Below are 19,411 nucleotides of genomic sequence, written 5' to 3'. Positions count from 1 at the left end.
CATTCATTGGGAAGTTTGTATTATATACTGTTCTACTCCAATCTACTTGATATTCGAAGTAACGTATTTGATCAATGTTGTTTCCGTCATACAATGTAGATCATCATGAAAATCATGATAATTCAGCCGGACGAAGGTGATTGTTTTTTGGTAATTCAGGTATAATATGATGATCATGACAAATTGAACCTCTGGGTCCAACAGCATATTCATGTTCAAACATGTTATTGATTGTTGAAGATGTTGATGGACGGTCTGAATGATCATGATTTTGTATTATACCATTTGATGACCATGATATGATTGATTGATTTCGACCATCTATTTGATTTTGCTCTTGCTTGTTGGAGGGAATACCATTTATACTTGTTGAAGAAGATCTATTTTTACTTGATGAAGGTGCAGTAGATGACCATTCCGATGGATCAGGCTGCTTTTGTTGTGATTGCTGCTGCTGCTGCTGGTGTCGTTGGTGTTGTTGGCTAAAAGAAGGTGGAAAACCATAAGAACTTCTAGTCGACCAAGGTGCTTGTTCTTCCGTGGGTGTAACTACATAACTTTGTACTGACTGAAGTGAAGCTACCGAAGATCGATGCGAAGATATTTGAGATTGACTAGATGGTCTACGCGGTTTACTGATTGACGGCCTAGCAGTACTGTAGGATGTCAAGATTTGAGTCAGCCTTGTATGGAGCTCAGAAGTGGCAACGATTCACTTACCCCGGACATGGACCTCTCTTCTTTTGAACACCAGTGTAAACGCATTGTGTTCCACTTTCCAAACATCTAGAACAAGCACCCATATCACCTCCACCAGCATCACATCTGACTTTTCTATTCCTACATGCATTGCATGCTTTAGTAGTTCTTGATATAGGTGCCCTTGCACCCATTCCTAAACCCATTGCCATTGAGTTTGGATAATCAGCTTCATATATCGGTCCAGTTGCATAAGCTGTTGTAGGCCGTTGTTGATGCTGTTGTGAAGGAGACGAGTATTCATAAGGATGTGAAGAATGACGGCGTAATAATCCTGGTCTTGAAGTTTCATCTAAAATACCTTGAGAAGTATGAGGTGGATAATATTGATGATTATTATTGTTTTGCGTTTGAGTCGGTATCGGCTTAGAATCAAAATACATTGATTGTTCGTGTGTAATTATAGGTGCTGTGAATGGTGCATTATGATAAAATCCATCAACAGTGGGTGAAAGTGATATGCTATGTATAGGTTTCGTTGTAGATGTACTAGGTTGAGAGATTAATCTAGGTCTCGTGTAAGGTGTAGGTGATATTTTACGACTTTCTTTACTGGTCTTAGATGAAGACACTCTTCTCTCTATAGGAAGATCAAGTATTTGATCCAAGTATTTTTCTCTTTCTTTCTCTTCTTGACGTATAGAAGAAGAACCAATTGAAGACGCTGATGAAGGCGGTGAGAGTATATTGTGACCGTTCAGAAGTGAAAATATACTACTTCTTTGTCCACCGTAAGATACTGAAGAGGAGAACGTAGTAGATATAGGAGATGTCGTGGGTAAAGAAAGAGGTAATGAAGGCAATTTAGTTGAACCTATATCGATTGGTAAAGGTCGTTTTTTGCCATTAGGCGAAATGGAAATATCAAATCCAAGTGATCTAGGTGAAATGGCTGTAGAACTCAAAGGTGGTGAAGAACTCCTTGAGGAAGGTGATAATTGATTCTTAATTGATAAAGGTGAAGCTGAATTTGATTTCGAATTTGGGATTCCGATGTTAAAACCTAAACCTAAAGAAGAATTACAGATGCCTGATCCTTCACCTATTGACGAACGTAAATCACTGCTGGTGGGTATAATCAGTTTACCTGTCGACCTGTCCTCTGATATCAGAAGGTGTCGCAGTCTCGGTGATAATGATGTATCTTGCATTTTGGATTCTAAGATTATTCGGTCGTTGAGGACGAGATGAAAGCGAATCAAGCTGAATTACAGTAGATTTGTGGCCGCAAAATCCAGAGTATCTTTCTTGAATATAGTCCTCTTTGCTATATATATATCTTGTTGGCTAGTTACTTTGAGGAGCAGAAACACTTGAACGCCTTCCCGAAGAAGAATTGACGATCTAAATCCGCCTGCATACAACTCGAGAGCAGAACTTGATGATTAGTCAGCAATGATAGTAGTGTTGACAAGAGGTATATGGTAATAGGTAACAATGATGTTTACCGGCTCGGCTTGTCGTGATAAGATTGTGATTTAGAGTTAATTGGATGTCTAAACGCAAAGGAAGGTTAAGCCAGGTGTGCTACGTTCCTTCCACTTCTATTGTTTCACTACGTTTCCAGCGCTACCGAAGAATTGATTCTATTGCTGAAAATGTTGCACAATGTCGTCGTAAGTGTAGAGTATGATGTAACAATGTTTTAGAATACCTCGTTCATGGTAACATCCGTTGGATAAAATATTGATTAATGTGATTTGGTCTGCAAAAAGGGGATAAAGAAAACTATTATACATCCAAATCAGCAATGTCAATCGAATCAAATGCGATTTTGGAGAGATAAATCACAGATTTCAATTCAAAAGATTCAACAAACACACACCTCTTTTCCGCTTATCCGAAATCCGATAAATAAACAATGTACCTTGTATGTGAATTGACTAAGAATATAGTTATAAGTAATTATAGACTATTGGCTGTACGCTTTCCGCAAGTTGAGGTTGTATTGCGCCTTGCCATATATCCAACGACTATGGTGATAAAACGGAATATTGGAAGGATTGCAAGTAGTTTTATCGTTCCGTTGGCGATTCTAACGTTCGATTTCAACGTGCTAATTTCCAATGAACGAATGAAGAATGGAACAAGGTTATAGTGTTTGTTTGAAAGTGAAGTGTGTTCTAGGTCAAATCAAAGTTAGGAAAGCCTGTTTTGTTGAGACGAAATACTGAAATTTGTAAGTTGTTATAGCAAACTGAAGCCGAAATTCGTGTAACTGAATGTAGCGAGAATGGATGCGAGACTGTTGATGTCGTGATGATTTGGTATTTTTCTTTTCGCTATTTTCGAGAAAAATGTTCAAGTTCAGTATTGACTGCTACACAAGAAGAATAATATCTAATCCGAATGATCTACAAGCGATAGAAGTGTAATTTTCTTTTTTGTTAATCATAGAGAAAAACTTACCAGACTATGATATTTTCCGCTATAGGATAAGTCCGAAATCCTTCTCTCTTCGCATCTACAATTTGAAAGATAACTAAAGTTTAACTAAACGTTGAAGTGTAATTATGAGTTTGGGTTGTTACTTGGTTTCTCCTTCCTTCCCCTTTCACATAAAGGTCCCTCTGGCCAAGAGGAATTACTGATTCTAATGCTAGCTATTGTAAAGCTGAAAAAGTAAAGTTTATATAGGTACTTCTACTACTTTAACGGTTGAATAACTGTATTATGTTTTAAGGTACAGGTGTGAATAATATGCGGGGTTTATTCCTTTCTCTTGCTTGAACCGTTGGTACCGAATAGTTGGTTTAATAGGTTTATCACAAGCTGAACCTATTGGTAATACCTGACTGAACTGATATAATCGATATGAATTTCAATTCTGCAAGAGGAATCAGAATAAGGAAAAATATGTTTCCTCGCGAGGATACCACAGAACAGAAAGAACGATTATGTTTATTTGGATTTTTGGATACTAACCACTACCACTCTATATACGTACTACAGTACTTAATCATTGTCCGTTTGTGATAGGCATTTGAGGGGTTCCTATTCTCACGAATGGAAAAAGGTTTCGGAGCAAATTCATAGGGGAAACCCAAAGGGAAAATATCGTGCATGGTAGTACGTGCCACCCATTTCAGATAAATGGGACCTGTATTAGCTTGTACATGTCCAGAAATTTACCTAAATATAGTTAGTCCGTTTCCCTTCTCTCGATAAATATAATTCGATAATTCAGAAATTCAGATTTAGTTTTACCGACTCCGTTCAGGTTCAGGTCGGTCTCTGTAGATCTTACTCCTTCTATCAATCTCACCCTCAATTCATCACGCTACGAGTACTGTACAACGATAAGTTCAAGAAGACAGAAATAACAATATTCTGTTCTGGGATGTAACGTAGGTAAGAAATCCAGATAAAATATGTAAATTACCTACTTCGGCTTTATGTTTGTCTCTTTATCTTTTAATGGAGAAAAGAGAAAACAAAGAAAAGCCAAGATCGGAGATTTTGATTATTGCTTATCCCTTTTTTCTTCTCGTCATCCCTTTCAGCTGAGAAGTTCTCTCATAAACGATGAAGTCTAGCATGACAGGCGTGTTTGCAACAATTATAGCCTTAAGGCTAACGAAATGAACTGTGGGAATCAAAGTTCAACACAAGCTTCAAAGTGTAAAAAAGGGGAAAACATAAAAACAAAATAATTCAAAAGGTGGCGTTCATTGTTGTGGTACCTGAACGTCCCCCCTGTTGAATGGTATGAACTCTAATTTTCCCTCTCTCATCACGGTACAGTAGAGCGTCTCTGTAAGTTGATCTTCCTCTATCTCATCTCTTGTCTTAAGTGTGCCTTTGTCCAAGGATTGTATCACTCCAGACCCAGACACGCAGCGGCAGTGGTAGAGGAGCTGACATTTAGTAGACAATTCATCAGAATTCGTTATGAGGAGGCTGCAGCAAATGTTCAGATAGAAGAAAGCGTCGTGTTTCTCTTGATGGCTTCTTCCTGTTTCACATCATGCATCTATCTTATTCAGGATATATCTTGAATCTCTACCTCGTTATGGCGTTTGCTGGCTGTAGCAATCTTATAAGATATCAGTGGATACGTATCATCCTATGATTCTAAGATAAGCATGCTTCGGTATGAAATCAAATCAATCATAAAATGTATTTTGTCATAGTAAGATTCAAAAATAACAGAAGTGTTTCCCCACTTAATCACACCATCTGATTTTAACTTTATGAAACTGAGACCTCCGAAAGGTATAAGTGGCGGTCTTGGCATTAAGTGACGGAGAAAAAGATGGGTCACCACATGTCCGTATAATAATGACTAGCTTGATCCGGCTTGACTTCACTTACAGCTTTGTCTTTTGTTTATGTACATACCGTCCGTGGGTCCTCTCAACTGTGAGCAAACACGATACCATACTGTTTAGATATCATTGATACAAAACCCTACCGTAATTTCCCAAACACCGGTAACCAGCCCATACTCCTGCCATAGCATAGAATCTACTATTCTATAAATACAGTTAGACTGTTCTCGTTATGTATGTGTAAGCCACCCGAGTCATGATTAAGCTATACTCCGTTCAAAACGTATTTATCGTGCATGTGTTGTGTTAACCCGAAACAATAGCTACCATTGAATTTGATATGCTTATATCGTCATATACATCTCCGTGTGGCGATGATACATCTGCACACAGTGAGACTTCGAGGCCGAAACATTACATTCAACGAACAGACAAACGGGTTGGTCAAAGGATTCGGCATCGATCGACTATTCAAGGTGATGTGATGTTCTCCCATCTGATGAATGCAAGTACATACACAGTCAACTCATAAGTGGAGATCTCCTTGCATGAAGTACTAAGAATGCTTCGAAAATGAATAGAATGTTGTTTTTTCTACTCAATCTCTACAGGAAATCATCTAAACCTCATACCAAGATTTTTTAGGTAATCTATGATATTTCATAGCTTCGTTTTCCTTTTTCCATTCTTGTTCTTGTGCTAACCAAATACCAATAATCGCAATGATCAAAAATATTGTGATACCTAAAATATTTGAAATTGTATAATTGTTCTTTGGTGGTTTTTTACCTTCAATCCAAATATCAATTCTTCTTATAGTTTGATATTTATCATTACCATTTGCTTCTTTTGAATGTGTTGTTGTCGGTCCAAAATCAATTTGTTGTACATTGTTAGGATCAACAAACCATACAAAACATCTTTCTTTCTCATAATCAAATAATATTTTACCACCTAATGATAATCCAAATTTGATTTTTGATGAATTTTCTTTATTATATAATCTTTTAGGTAAAAAGATTTCAGTCACCTCGTCTGTATTAGGTGTATCTGCCGAATGCCTGATTTCAGATTGATATCGACACGTAAACAATCCACTTTCATAATCGTATGAAGAAGATAATGGGACACCTGCTGTAACCACGGCATACGGTCGCTAATATAGTAGCGTTGATTAGTATGATAGCACATACAGCGACAACGTTTCATTGGGACACCGGCCCCTATAACCAGACAGTAAAGCAGAATACTCACTACTATGACATCCAGCAATCGTCCGCCTGCATCCAGGTCGTCTGAGTATTCGGCTTTCTTCAGCGCGAGTGATCTGTTGTGATCAGAGTACCAAGAGAAGTTTTCGGCATTCCACTGTTATAAAACAAAGTATTAATCGTCAACCGCGTATATCGGTTAACGTTGTAGTAGCATACACGTACATCATCTCCTATATCATCCCTATTAGCTGGATTATATGTCCACAAGCTACGGGGGGTATGTCAGCTAATCGTCTTTTCATGATTTCGGAAATCGTATATACCCACTTGAATCCGACATTTGCACTTTCAAACGCAGATATCATTGAATCCATCATTCTCTCTTGCCATTTCCAATCTCCGGTCTTTAGAGCGTGCTCATTACTATGGTTCAAGAAAATTACGCATCGATAAGTACCAACCATTGAAATGGAAATTGCGCCGAGTTGAGTTAAAACACTCACTTCAAATCCATCGGTACACCACATTCACCAAATATAACAGGTACAGCACCCAATTTCAATCTAGCTTCTAGTACTAAAGTTTTGATTTGTTTAGCGTAATTTTGTTTAGCACCATGAGAACCGAAATATAAAGCTTTCGTGATAAACATTCCTCTTGATAAACCTTGAACATTTACAGTCATTTGACCAAATTGTTTTTTGAATAAAGCATTTAAATCATACCAATGTGGAGCATAAACCATATTATCTGGTCTTTTATTTTCTTCCCATTCTGGACAATATTCATTAGGTATAGTTTCAATCATTCTCATCGTTGATTTCCTATTCTCGATTTTAGATTTTGAAATGATTTGATTCCATTTTTGGACAAAAGGGAAATAAAAATCTTGGTAAAAATCAATTTTTTTACCTTTTCTATTTTTCGTAAAATAATCTTCTTGTAATGCAATAGCTTGTTTTTTATTCTCTGACCATCTCCAAATTCCTTCTTTTTCCCAAATACATCCTTTGCCACCATTTGACCAAGCTGATTTACCTTCAGGATTAGCTGTTATATATCCTGATATTTTGGTTGGATAAGGGAATGATCTTTTATATATAGGTACATTTTCTGTAGGTCTACCTGATCCCATACAGAATGATTGTAATGGGGAAGGGAATTGACCTAGATGTAAATCGGTGTTGTAGTTCTGCGATCAAATTCAAGCTATTTAGCCCTGTTGTTCGCATTGGACCGGATACGCTGCTATAGCGAACCTACCCATTCATGTATGGATGATAATCCGATGAAACCAGGATGAGGCTCGTTCATGAGCTAATAGAGGTAAACGACGTGGAGGCATATCAGCAAAAGATCGACTTTCACGTCTATCTAAACGGAGTTTGCTCACCTCGAATCCCATAACGCTCTCAACATCTCCAACCGCTTCCACTAATCGCTCAAACATTTTCAGGAACGCATCCTGGAGATAAGTCTGAATATTGACATTTTTCTTCTTGCCATCTGATGTAGTTGTAGGAACAGTCAAAGACGGTGCGAAAGTTTCCCCACCCCAGAACAAGGTACTAAAGGATTAAAAAATACAAATCACCTTAGTTAGTTAAGCTTATCCATTTTCATTTCGGTAACAATCTTGACTTATGTACAGCTGGGCAGGATCACTCACTTCATTGTAGCTGCTGCCAATTTCTGATAGCCTGTAACAGAAATCAATCTTAAAAATTCAGTCACCAATATATAATTAAACCTGGTAACAATGCCATGTATAGTACAAAGAGCATGTAGTGAACTTACCCGTTGGCCATAAACCCCTTTCACCACCCAATCTACCACCTTTTATACCATCTAAGAATGCTGCACCTGATAATGCTAAGTTCTCACCATCATTTGATAAATCGAATCCTGCTGATGTCAAAGTCCATCCTGGTGCTCCTGACTAGATAATGAGCAGCGACTTGAAGGTCAGTCCTCGTGATGATTATGAGGTATTTCATTTATTCATAGTGAAGTGAGCATGAACTCACACCACCTGAATACCTTGACCATACATCTTGATGAATTGCCTGTTTTCCGTAATCAGATAAGCTATGTCAGTACTGCTATCATGCACTTTCCCAAAGCCATTTATTGACGATTGACATACCACATAAGCTACCAAGCCATATTTTTCCATACTTTCCAATAGTTTTCTTAGATATTCAAGGTAATCTTCATCGTATATGCCCCTACTTACAATCTGATCAGCTTTCTACATTGTAGACATACGCGTTGTTTGGGCCTCATGACTTACGGTCCTACATGTTCTACAGCTTCCCAAGTTACTGTTATTCTTACTATATACCCATTCAACTTCTTATTAGCTATACCACCATCATTTTTCCGGTATTCTGCATACTTTGCTCAAACTTACTGAAGGTCAAACCCCATGATCTAAGTCTTCTCCAATGTTCATCAGCTTCTTCTATCGGAAAAGGTCGATTCACATAATCCACTTGAGCATGATCATGAATTTTCGGCTTTGGATTAGCAGGACTATCAAATAAAATCCATTACTGATTTAGCTCTTTCATCCACATGATGATATTTATCGATGCTCATGAAAAGGGTAGTAAACATACACTTTACTTGACCCACTAACATTCGCTCCTCTTAAATTGAGGACCCGACCGTGAGGATCTATAAAATGTCTACCTTGGATCTCTATATCTTTAGCTTTTAGCTGAGTAGCGGGAAAGGAAGGCGCGTCGGTTGTCATCGTTGTCTGTTGCTGTACTAGAATAAGATGGCAGCTGACAAGAGAGTTTTTACGATCTGGACAAGATGACAGTGGGATGATCTAAGAGAACACCTTTACAATGCTATTGAACACAACCATTTAATGCGACTTTTATTTTTCTCGTTGACATGTATTTTGTATCGCATGGACACAAATTTAGGATCCCTCCACGTCTGATTTAGGGCTCCGGTTTTAACGGTAAAGGATCTTAAGCGGGGTCAGATTGATAAGTTAACCCTGATGCATCCTATTCTCAACCGGCGGTGAGATTGCAGCATATGTTCTCAATTGATCAAACACCGATTAAATCGAAATGGTATGCAATATTGAACAGTACGATCTCCTATCGTGTTATTACATGTAATTTAAATTATGACTAGTGTATGTGTATATACCTGCTAAACTAATGGGAAGTGAAATTACCATGAACAGAAAAGCGAAGAAAAAAGCGAAAACCGAAATATCCCTGCTATACTTCTTTCAATAATCCTTTACATTTTTTCATCTAGTGTTTAGGGAGTTCTTTATCTGCGTAGACTTTACCAGCGTATCCTTCGAGACCAACTAAACCAAGTAATCCTACAGATACGGCAGAGACTGTTCGTTGATCCCATCGTTGGTTCCAGTTTTGGTAACTGAAGTATCCGACGGCACCGAGAATAGCAACGTTTACTGATTGATATATAACAGTCTGGTCAGAAAAGCATCTGTGTTATCACGTATACACCTCACTCACCTGCACCAACGAGACCACCAGCGACTTGAGGTCGTAAAATAACTTCTTTGGCTTGAAGGTAGAATTTGGATCCTTCAGCTTTAGCTCGTTCAGCTTCTTGTTTACCTTCTGGTGTTTGAAGGTATGATTCGGCAACGTAACTATTAGTGATTATCAGCTTCACTCATATGTAGTTACATATGATCCATAATAGCTCACCCTTCACCAGAGAACAAAGCTAAGAGACCAGCAACGGTACCACCAACGATTCGTCTGTCCCATGGTTGATCTCGTCGGGTGTAAGCGAAGTAACCAGCGGTACCAAGAAGACCAACGTTGACTATGCGGACGATATCAGTTGGTCTGTGATTCAAGAAGGTTCCGACGAGCCAACTCACCAACACCCATTAAACCACCAAGAGTACCTGGTCTGAGAACAACATCTTTGGTTTTATCCCAATAAGGACCGAGAGCAGATTCAGCTTTGTGGAGTTCATCCTATACACAATTCGGAACGTCAGCTATAATTGCCCCCTCTTAAGGATTGAAAGAGCTGATAACCATATTTACATACCTTGGCTTTTTTACTGTATTCTTGACCTTTCTTTTCAGCTTTCTTTTCAAGTTCTTTGGCTTTACTTTCAACTTGATCAGCTTTCTTTTCTATTTTACTTTCAACTTTTTCAGCTTTCTTCTCTGCTTTCTTTTCAGCTTTCTTAGCTTCTGCTTCGAATTCAGCTCCACTTTCAGGTAATTCTACACTATTTTTAGTTGGTGTAGGTAATGGTTTTGGTGCACTATCTGATGTTGATGGTTCTGGTTCAGGTGCAGGATGTAAATCAATACTGATTGGTGCAGTTGGTTGGACCGGTTCGATATCAGGGTGGTTTGGATCTGATCCTGCTGGAAGTACGTTAACCTAAGAACAATCAACGAAAAACAAGTTTAGCATTGTATCATATTAGACTGTAAAGGTGTATTTTGTATACCCACTTTTGAGTTAACATCGTTATGAGCCTCGGTTTCACCAGCAAAGTGACCTTCAGCAAGGTTTTGATCGGGTTTTGGCATTTCACCGAATGGGACTAGACAAGGAATACCATAATCAGTCCAGTTTCAGTTGCTCACGTGAGAAGGCTAGATGTGTCGGGCTCCTGTCACTGGACAACAAACTTACTGTTGTGGGAAGCTACAGATGCGTAAGACATGTTTGTTGATTGATTATGTGTAGGTATATAGTCAGATTATAAAACTGATATAGGTTTGAATATATGATGAATCAGATATCTTAAAAGGTAATATGTAAATGAGATGATCCCTATTTGGTCGATATGGGAAGGATGTGGTTGTTGGTTGTTGGTTGTTGGTTGTTGGTTGTACTCTGTATCCGAGCTAGGCAATCTTTGAGTGAACCGTTTTTTCGCTGTTCGAGGTAAAAACTATCATTGCGTCATAGACACGGCACTTGTCACTTCTTGATGCCTGGACCTTGATTATGGGCTGGGTTGCCACCCACCTTGAGTTCGGATTTATCGGTAATTAACGATCGTGGCAATTACAAGGTTAGTCGCGTCAACCACAGCTTTTCAGGCCCTCACGAGGGAAACACGAGGCACGATACACGAGGGTGGAGGAAGGATGAGAACAATATTTATTAATATAATAATAATAAAGGAAAAGGAAAAGACGTTGAAATTAGGTGATAAGATTGTGAATTTTGTTCGGTTTTTATCTATATGGATCTAATGTCTCATTACCTAGCTTCACTTCGTCAGTCTTCGCAGAATATAGGAGAACCAGAACCATGTCAGGTCCATCGGGACCTTTGAGACCAGCTTCAAGTAATTCACGACTACCAAGTCATACACCTGAAATTCCAGATTTACCTATAAATCCAACTGATTTCTTCGCTAGATTAACGGAATTTAAGGACAGGGTTGCGGGCCCATCATTATCCGATACTCAATCAAGGAAGAAGGAAAAGAAAAGTAGATTACCGACTTCTTCTTCATTCATGCAAATACCTGGACCATCACATTTAAGTAATCTACCCACTACTCAGCGAATACCTAATTCGTCTCAAAGTAATCCGTCAAGAACATCAATACCCCAAAGATCTTTTACAAACAGACCTACTTTAGATGTTTCAGAGGCTATAGATCTAACAGAGAATAGAGGAAATAGAAATAAAGGTAAAGCTAAAGCTATAGAACCTATAGATTTGACGTTGACGGATACAGACGAAGAAGCTCCCGTAGCTACTAAGAAAAAACAAAGTGTATTAGGTAGTAATTCATCTGGATCGATAATCATATTGGATAACAACATGCAACCTGAAACTGTCAGTAGTAAAGATGGTAGTAGACTCAAGGGGAAATCAAGGATCGAGATTGATCCCAAAAGGACAACGCCTGGTTATTTTTCCAGTCAAGCTGGACCATCAAGAATTAAGACAATCAACCCTACGAGTGATATATCACCTCGGAAATTCCCTTCGACGCAAATCTCCAATCGAGCTCGTCCGTCGATCGGGAGCTTGCCCAGGAGACCTCTTCTCACGCCGTCTTCATACAATAGCAAAGGTCTAAGTTCTGGAGAAGCAATAGACTTGTGTTCAAACTCCTCAGGATCGTCACCACCAAATTCCACTCTGCCGCTCATAGCGCCCACATCCATCAAAAAATCGTTATCGCAACGAGAATTATCGAGAAGTGGCTCATCGAATTCTCTCACGTTTTCAACTTCTGGTATGTCGCCTTCTCAGAAACCATCGCTACAACATAGAATGAACAGTCAACAATTAGATGCTGCCCTTGCTGAGCAAAGGAGGAACAATGAAAAGCGCGGAGAAACTAGGAATGAGCTGTCAGAAAGTCAAAATGTGATGAAGTCTGGTCGAACTCTAGGAAGGTCTATATCTCGAGAATCATTAGGTTTAGGGTTGTCGCTCAATACACCCAATAGAATACAGGGAAAATCGCCTCTCAAAAACGTCGTCCCTCTTCCTAATCCACAACTACCTTCAGATCAAACAACGAAAGAAACAGCTACACCACAAAACTCTGCAAAAGCTAAAGATCGTTTACCTGGGTTTGCCTCTTATTTGAACGCTTCTGATAGATCACCATGGTTGCAATCGTCCTCTCAGCAAGTACCTTACTCCTCATCGAAGAAATCTACTCGACAACGATCATCGATAGAGAAACACCCTTCTTCCACAAAATCGGCTACAGCACAATCCTCTGTCAAATCAATCTTTGCACCTAGGAATGACCCGACCTCCTCTTCGAATACATCCACGCCTACGCCCGCTTTGAGCCCTAAGAAACAGTCCAAACTGAACCTCTCAGCAACTTCTCAACGTCAACGTCGGTCAGGTTCATCCGCTTCCGCTATCAATAGATCAGTCGGCCGAAGCGATAATGCGGATAGCTCAGAAGATGAAGATGAACAGTCTTATAGACCAAAATCTGCTCATCGTCATTCTTCTAAACAAAAATCATCACCTGAACCTCATACTCGTACATCGTCAAGGAGTAGACCTGAACCTGGCGCATACAAACTACCTGAAATGGATACGAACATACATGACTGGCCCAGAACGGAAAGTACACATTCTGCTGGTGGATCTATGCGTAAGGCATTAGCCAAGGGTAAAGAGAAGGAGAAAGGTTTGGACATATCTACAGAAAATGATAGTAACCATGACCAACAGCCAAATAAGCCAAAGGTCAAAGAGAAATCTAAAACGAAGCAAAACAGGCCTACACAGCAGATACTCGACTCACAATTAAGATCGTCAAGGCCAATTGGAGCGACCAGTAATACTACTACGAAAGTATCCCCCCACAAAAAGCCTGTCTCCCCAATCAAAAGGACCAATGCACCTACTAATCGACCAAGTACGCCCAACACCACCAATATGTCGAGGACTTCGACCAACTCATCCGCCCTTACTTCTCTTCCTAGTCAGACGCCTACACCGCAAAAGAACAGAAACAACGGTTACAGTAAGGAAGGGTACAAACCTTCACCTGTCAAATCACTCAGTGCTAGTCCTGTTAAAGGTAAACCTTTCCAAAGACTGGTAGGAACGGAAACACCTATTCCCAAGACTACCTCCAATGAGGATAGACCACCTCAAGTTGACGTCGAGAATGAGATCATCGCAGACGATATCGTGAGTGCTCGTGGGTGTTTAGATAGACCAAAGCTGATAAACGACTATTGCGTAGTTTGCCGAATTCGAAGATTTTCAATGGGCTGCTAGTGACGACGAAGGTTCCAATCAGGAAGATGTTCCTCAAGAAGAAACTTCGGAAGCTGCAGATTCTAACGAGGCTGATCAGAATGGGAAGAGTAAAGAGACAACGAGTACTTCAAATGATGCTCAGTTACCTGAACCTACCACTCCTCGAAGCTCACAGAAGCGGTCCAATCCTGCTGTCTCACCTACATCATCACACAAGCGAAGAGCAATGGTAGAAAGATACGATCAAATGGAGAAAGATGAGCAGCTGAGATTAGCTGAAGAGAAGAAAGAGGAGGAAGAACGGGAAAGACAACTTGAATCAGGCTTCAAGAACTTGCTAGAGAATCAGGAAGAACATGAAGATGAAGGCGGTGATCTAGCTGGTTTCCTTGAGTGAGTTCACCCGTCTAGTCGGCTGAAGAGCCCAATGTCTAATGCATCTGATCGTGTGTGCTCACGGCCCATCATTCTCATAATAGCGATATCGCCAGCAAACCTACTCCTAAGGAAAAACCACCTTCACCTGTAAAACCCGATATGGCATCGGCTGTACATTCTCGAGCCGAATCACGAAAAGCCAAAGAAGAAGCTGCTAAATTAGCTAGACAAAGAGCTAAAGTTGAAGCCAATAGAAAAGTAGCTTTAGCGGAAAGAATGAAAAAAGCTAAAGGTGAAAACCGGGAATTTGATAAATTAATGAAAGAAATGGAAAGTGGTAAAGACTTCGAAGATGCCTTGAAAGAAATTTCTGCCAATAATAATAAGAATAAAAGGGATCAAGATGCTTATCCTACACCTGAAACTGAATTAGACTTGGAAGATGATCATATGGATTTAGATATGGATTTCGATATGAATGCAGATGTTTCATTACAAAATGACGGTTTGGGATTAGATATACATTTAGATGAACTGGAACACATAGGAAATAAAACCCTCACTACTACAAATATAGATCATTTCGATTCCTTAGTTGATAGTATCAGAAAAGAAGGTTTACAACTTGATGATTCCTTGATCAAGGATGCTAAAGCAGGTCTGATGAATAAGAAAAACAAGCATAAACAAGGTTTAGATTGGGAAGGATTCTGGAATAACGATTCTCCCAAAGTAGGTGGATCAGCTTTTCTCATGGCTGAACAAAAACTACTGTAGGGATAATATCATGCTGACGACTCCCTATTTACAACTTCTAGCCTGGTACGGCTCACTTTCAAAAGATTATACCTTTCAACCTTGTTGGCGAGGATCCTATCTCAATAATGATCAACGATATTACGAAACAATCTGATTTGGATGAGCTGGCACTAGTTTTTACATCTGGTGCTGTGTCATTCATTCAGAACGGCAAACGAGAATTAGGTGTAGCGTTAATCAAAAATGGTGTGTTTATCGATCACTATCCAGCTGTGCGGTCTACAAACAAAATTGTGCATTGCTGATTCAATCACATATAGCTATATTGTCTTCGGAGAAGAGTTGGGCCTGGACTGCTCTCAATTCCTTCAGTAACATATTACAAGATGACGAATACTTCTCGATTGATGATATCAACTCATTCCGTTGTATAGCTCTACAGCTCTTACATGATCTTGGCGGTAGAAAATCGATTCTTGCTCTTTTACCGGAACTCATGGAGAGCTCCACACCAGAACTACCGTCGGATATCACCACAGCTAGAGAAGCTTGTTGTGCTTTGATATTAGTCATTCTAAATGCCCTTCTGAGGTAAGTGCAACATCACACGGTTGCGTCACTTTAAAAAGTTGACACTGATCATTGCCCTTAGGTTAACGTCAAAACCGGAAGTCCCATTAGATCTTCAATCGGAAGAATCCCTGAAAACGTCTGTGTTAAGTTGGATCCGTATCTTAATGTTATTGTCCATCGATAACTCAGCGACGTCCGCCTTGAGGAGAACGATATCAGAAACCATTCAAGCCATCTTCGATTACACCTTCTCCCGAACAGAGAATGTAAGTTTTTAAAAACCCCTGACTATGCTTTATTTTGCTGACTGATTCTTCATTCTGGTAACAGTTAAATAAATATGCTGCCACCGTCGCCCACTTTATTGCTAAATCAACAGCAGAATATGACGCTTCTGTCCATGTAGCCTTACTCCAATCCATCATTCAAGCTAATGATGAGATTGGTAAAGTGAAAAGATGGTTAGCTATGGAATACCTCTTACCTGGAACTCTGGATAAGGTCATTAAGATGGTATGTTTATTCGTCGCCTGCCTGAAAGCCCAAATCCGAATTAACTCTTTCTCTACAATAGGACAAATTTCCTCCGGTACCTCCTGTCGAATATCTCATGAAATCAATAGAAAGGATATTTGATCTCATCAATCCGCCTAACCGGGACCAATTACCAGATTACGATGAGATTGATCGACTTATCACTTTCTTATACGCTTCAATGTCAGATATGGATACTTTAGTTGAAGAACAAAATATCGACTTTGATAAACCAGATAATCTGATCATGGACGACAAATCAATGAAAGATCTGATGGGTGATTGTGAGATTGAAAAAATCAGAGAAGGTTTAAGGAGATGTCGTGATAAGATACGTGAGTGATATCATGAATGAAACTAATGAGTGAAAGAAGCTGATCCAAATGATTGTCCATGAATGTATAGCGGAACAATCTGATGGATCTTATAGATCAACAGTAAAAGCAAGATTACATCAATTACATGAAATAACGAGATTAACTTTAACTTTAAGTATAAAGAAAAGAATTAGAGCCAAAAAATTAGGTAAAGGTTTAAAAATTGGTCCAAAAGGTCAAACTAAATTAGATTTTTCTTCTTCTTCCTCAAAGCATAATGAAAGAGGTATTCAAATGGAAAAATCAAATTCAAACATTTCAAGTAGTTCGAACAAGTCAAACAATCCAAATAATGGTAAAAATTCAACGGAAAATCTGTTAGATAAAGAAGAAAGTGAAGATTGGATTGGTAAAGGTGAAAGTGAAGATGTTGAAAGGATGTTAGCTTAAAGGTATATGATGTTGTATATTTTCGTAGATTCATCATATTTGCATATACGTATTGTTTGTACATAGATGAGAATAGCAGGTTGTATTATATTTATAGGTTTGAAAGTGTTCATAGTTGTCTTTCAAATAGACTTCATTTTTTGTTTATATATTGCATTCAATCTCATCTATCTATATCTATACATGGTTGTATCATAGTCATGATATGTTATGACATCAAGTTAAAATAAAAATGGGACAATAATCGCAAAACGATTCCCTTTGAACCTGTAGTCACAACTACAACTGAGTTGAAAAAACGCTCTTATACCCATAGTACGATCTTTATAATTTTGCTTTTTCCTGTGAATGTTCATTATTATTTGGTACTTCTAACCCTAATTCTTGTTCCCCATCTTCACTAAAATTCGTTACTTTTTTCCAACCATTAACAAATTTAGTTTGACTTCCATAAGCCACCAATTTACCTATTTCATAATCTTGAATTGAATCTGAATCTGAAGAGGATTCAGATTTTGTTGTATTTGAAGTATTTGATAAAGTATAAAATTCACATCTTGTATAAGATAAATTTTTACCTGATTGTTCAACTTTACCTATACATATTAAGTTATCATTTTCTTTGCCACCTGGTCTAACGAATTCCGTTGATATATTTACTGAAACTCCTGTAGGTGGTGGATATCCTATTGTTGATATTGATAATGATGTTATTGTATCTGTCAACTATTGACGATTTATTTTCGTTTTCAACAATAAATTAGCTTTGATAGCCATTTCTCATGCAGTGCGTTTTGATCATATCGTATCGTACTGCGACTTACCGATAATATGACACCACCATGTATAGTCTAAACACAAACGCTGATCAGCTCAATACCTTTCATCTGTTATCGTGGCTTTATCACTTACTCCATGGTTATTAAGATGTTTCTGCTCAATTTTGAATATACCTTTTAAATATTTTGGTTTAGCTTCTACGAGCCGTAGCTGCATGAAATCACTATATCAATACTAGTCCGTATTGTCGTATGAGTTAAAATCCCGATTTACCGATGAAAGTACATTTGAATCATGACCTGTCCGTAGATGGAGTCGAAAGAAATAATCAATATCTTTCATTGATCCAGAACGAGCAGCATTGACTCACCTCCTTTTGATAAAGTCGTCGACCAAGCCTAAATAGGTAGATACCGATAAATCAGCTTTCGGTCTTTCGAATTTATCCGGTACGATAACAAGCTTACCTTCTGCAAGAATTTGAGACAAGCCATGATAATGTATATGATTACTTGATTCTTGTTCTTTCTTAATCCCTTCTTGGCTTTCTTGAACCATATATGCTCAACAATCTTCTAACACCTTAATCGTTAAGAAGTTTACTCTTAATGATGATGATGTAACAGATGATCCGTGCCTTGCTTCTTGGCTCTCGACACGTGGTATACTTTCTATTTACGCATTTACGCGCTATATATGAAATATGAACTAGGACCTGAACACGGTTAAATATGCCCTGTACTGCCTACTGCCTACTGCCTACTGCCATTTGCGAATGAATAATTGTGTGTTCAAGACATATCTTTGTATTTTTGAGACATATTTTCACTCACTCGTGCTTCTTATTCATCTATCTTTTTGTATTCACTTAATCATCCTCAACGGCTCTTTTTTATCCTCTACTGGCATTCCGCATATCATTCAGCAATCCTATAATAAAATCTTGTAGAAACAACGATCAATCACGCATAAACGACCGAAATATCATTGACAAGTCGGAAGGAAGTTTCCGCTCTTCTAACTTATTCAAACAAGGAACATCTAGTTCATCAATACGTCTAGCTACTATTAGAAGATCAAGACAAGTCCAACTCATCTCTGTGGAACGTGTCCGTGTGTCTGTTCACTATTGCGTGAGTGACAAAGCTTAACGTCCTTAGTGGTATCCCTACACTTCGTCTACTTCGCTTTCGATCGAAGTATAGTGTGTTGCTTTTTCTGGAAGGCTACCTCAGTCTTTGAGCTATCTCTTGCCTCTGCTGTATGTAAGCATACTGCTAGATGAGTCTGTCTGACCATTTAGGACGCTACAGCTGTAATCCCGCTCCTTTATCCTTCATGTTGGATTAGGTATTGAAGGATATCATTTATGGTATTAAGGTGTAAATCCTCCTTTATCCCTACCCCAAAGATCCTTTAACTTCCCTTTCATTGTTTTTTTGTGCACATATCCCATGGACTTTTATATCGACATATACACAGTGCTAAATTTCATTATCGCTTCTTAACAGCTTTATCAACTCATGTTTACCATCGCTTAGTGGTTCGACTTGATCTTGCACCGCAAGCAAATTGTTACTCGATTTTTTTGGTAACATAATATCTTGAGGACCATCATTACCTCTTAATG

General features: G+C 38.7%; 5 protein-coding genes across 5 annotated transcripts; 1 reads left to right on the top strand and 4 right to left on the bottom strand.

The window, feature by feature from the left end:
* Positions 1-112: 112 nt before the first annotated feature.
* Positions 113-1,910, bottom strand: L201_007246 (uncharacterized protein; the record flags this gene model as incomplete). Its single annotated transcript, XM_066222957.1, has 2 exons — positions 113-656; positions 721-1,910. 2 exons carry the CDS (start codon positions 1,908-1,910, stop codon positions 113-115), a joined length of 1,734 nt encoding a protein of 577 aa, XP_066079054.1.
* Positions 1,911-5,649: 3,739 nt separating this feature from the next.
* On the bottom strand, positions 5,650-9,002 carry L201_007245 (uncharacterized protein; the record flags this gene model as incomplete). Its single annotated transcript, XM_066222956.1, has 14 exons — positions 5,650-6,186; positions 6,285-6,398; positions 6,467-6,512; positions 6,572-6,667; positions 6,748-7,436; positions 7,508-7,561; positions 7,638-7,812; positions 7,914-7,944; positions 8,042-8,183; positions 8,272-8,310; positions 8,391-8,472; positions 8,538-8,580; positions 8,658-8,779; positions 8,866-9,002. 14 exons carry the CDS (start codon positions 9,000-9,002, stop codon positions 5,650-5,652), a joined length of 2,307 nt encoding a protein of 768 aa, XP_066079053.1.
* A 526-nt stretch (positions 9,003-9,528) lies between these two features.
* Positions 9,529-10,946, bottom strand: L201_007244 (uncharacterized protein; the record flags this gene model as incomplete). Its single annotated transcript, XM_066222955.1, has 7 exons — positions 9,529-9,695; positions 9,760-9,899; positions 9,958-10,078; positions 10,137-10,236; positions 10,313-10,657; positions 10,732-10,823; positions 10,916-10,946. The coding sequence occupies 7 exons, from the start codon at positions 10,944-10,946 to the stop codon at positions 9,529-9,531; spliced, it is 996 nt and encodes a 331-aa protein (XP_066079052.1).
* Positions 10,947-11,542: 596 nt separating this feature from the next.
* L201_007243 (uncharacterized protein) lies at positions 11,543-17,001 on the top strand (the record flags this gene model as incomplete). The annotated part of the gene is made up of 9 exons (XM_066222954.1): positions 11,543-13,918; positions 13,974-14,383; positions 14,470-15,100; positions 15,187-15,373; positions 15,448-15,718; positions 15,780-15,966; positions 16,031-16,213; positions 16,275-16,569; positions 16,640-17,001. The coding sequence occupies 9 exons, from the start codon at positions 11,543-11,545 to the stop codon at positions 16,999-17,001; spliced, it is 4,902 nt and encodes a 1,633-aa protein (XP_066079051.1).
* Positions 17,002-17,325: 324 nt separating this feature from the next.
* Positions 17,326-18,275, bottom strand: L201_007242 (uncharacterized protein; the record flags this gene model as incomplete). Its single annotated transcript, XM_066222953.1, has 6 exons — positions 17,326-17,727; positions 17,826-17,852; positions 17,914-17,991; positions 18,055-18,080; positions 18,152-18,179; positions 18,249-18,275. 6 exons carry the CDS (start codon positions 18,273-18,275, stop codon positions 17,326-17,328), a joined length of 588 nt encoding a protein of 195 aa, XP_066079050.1.
* Positions 18,276-19,411: the final 1,136 nt, after the last annotated feature.

Source organism: Kwoniella dendrophila, chromosome 10, assembly GCF_036810415.1.
Source record: "Kwoniella dendrophila CBS 6074 chromosome 10, complete sequence".
Taxonomy (NCBI): domain Eukaryota; kingdom Fungi; phylum Basidiomycota; class Tremellomycetes; order Tremellales; family Cryptococcaceae; genus Kwoniella; species Kwoniella dendrophila.
This window is presented reverse-complemented; position numbering and strand designations above follow the sequence as displayed.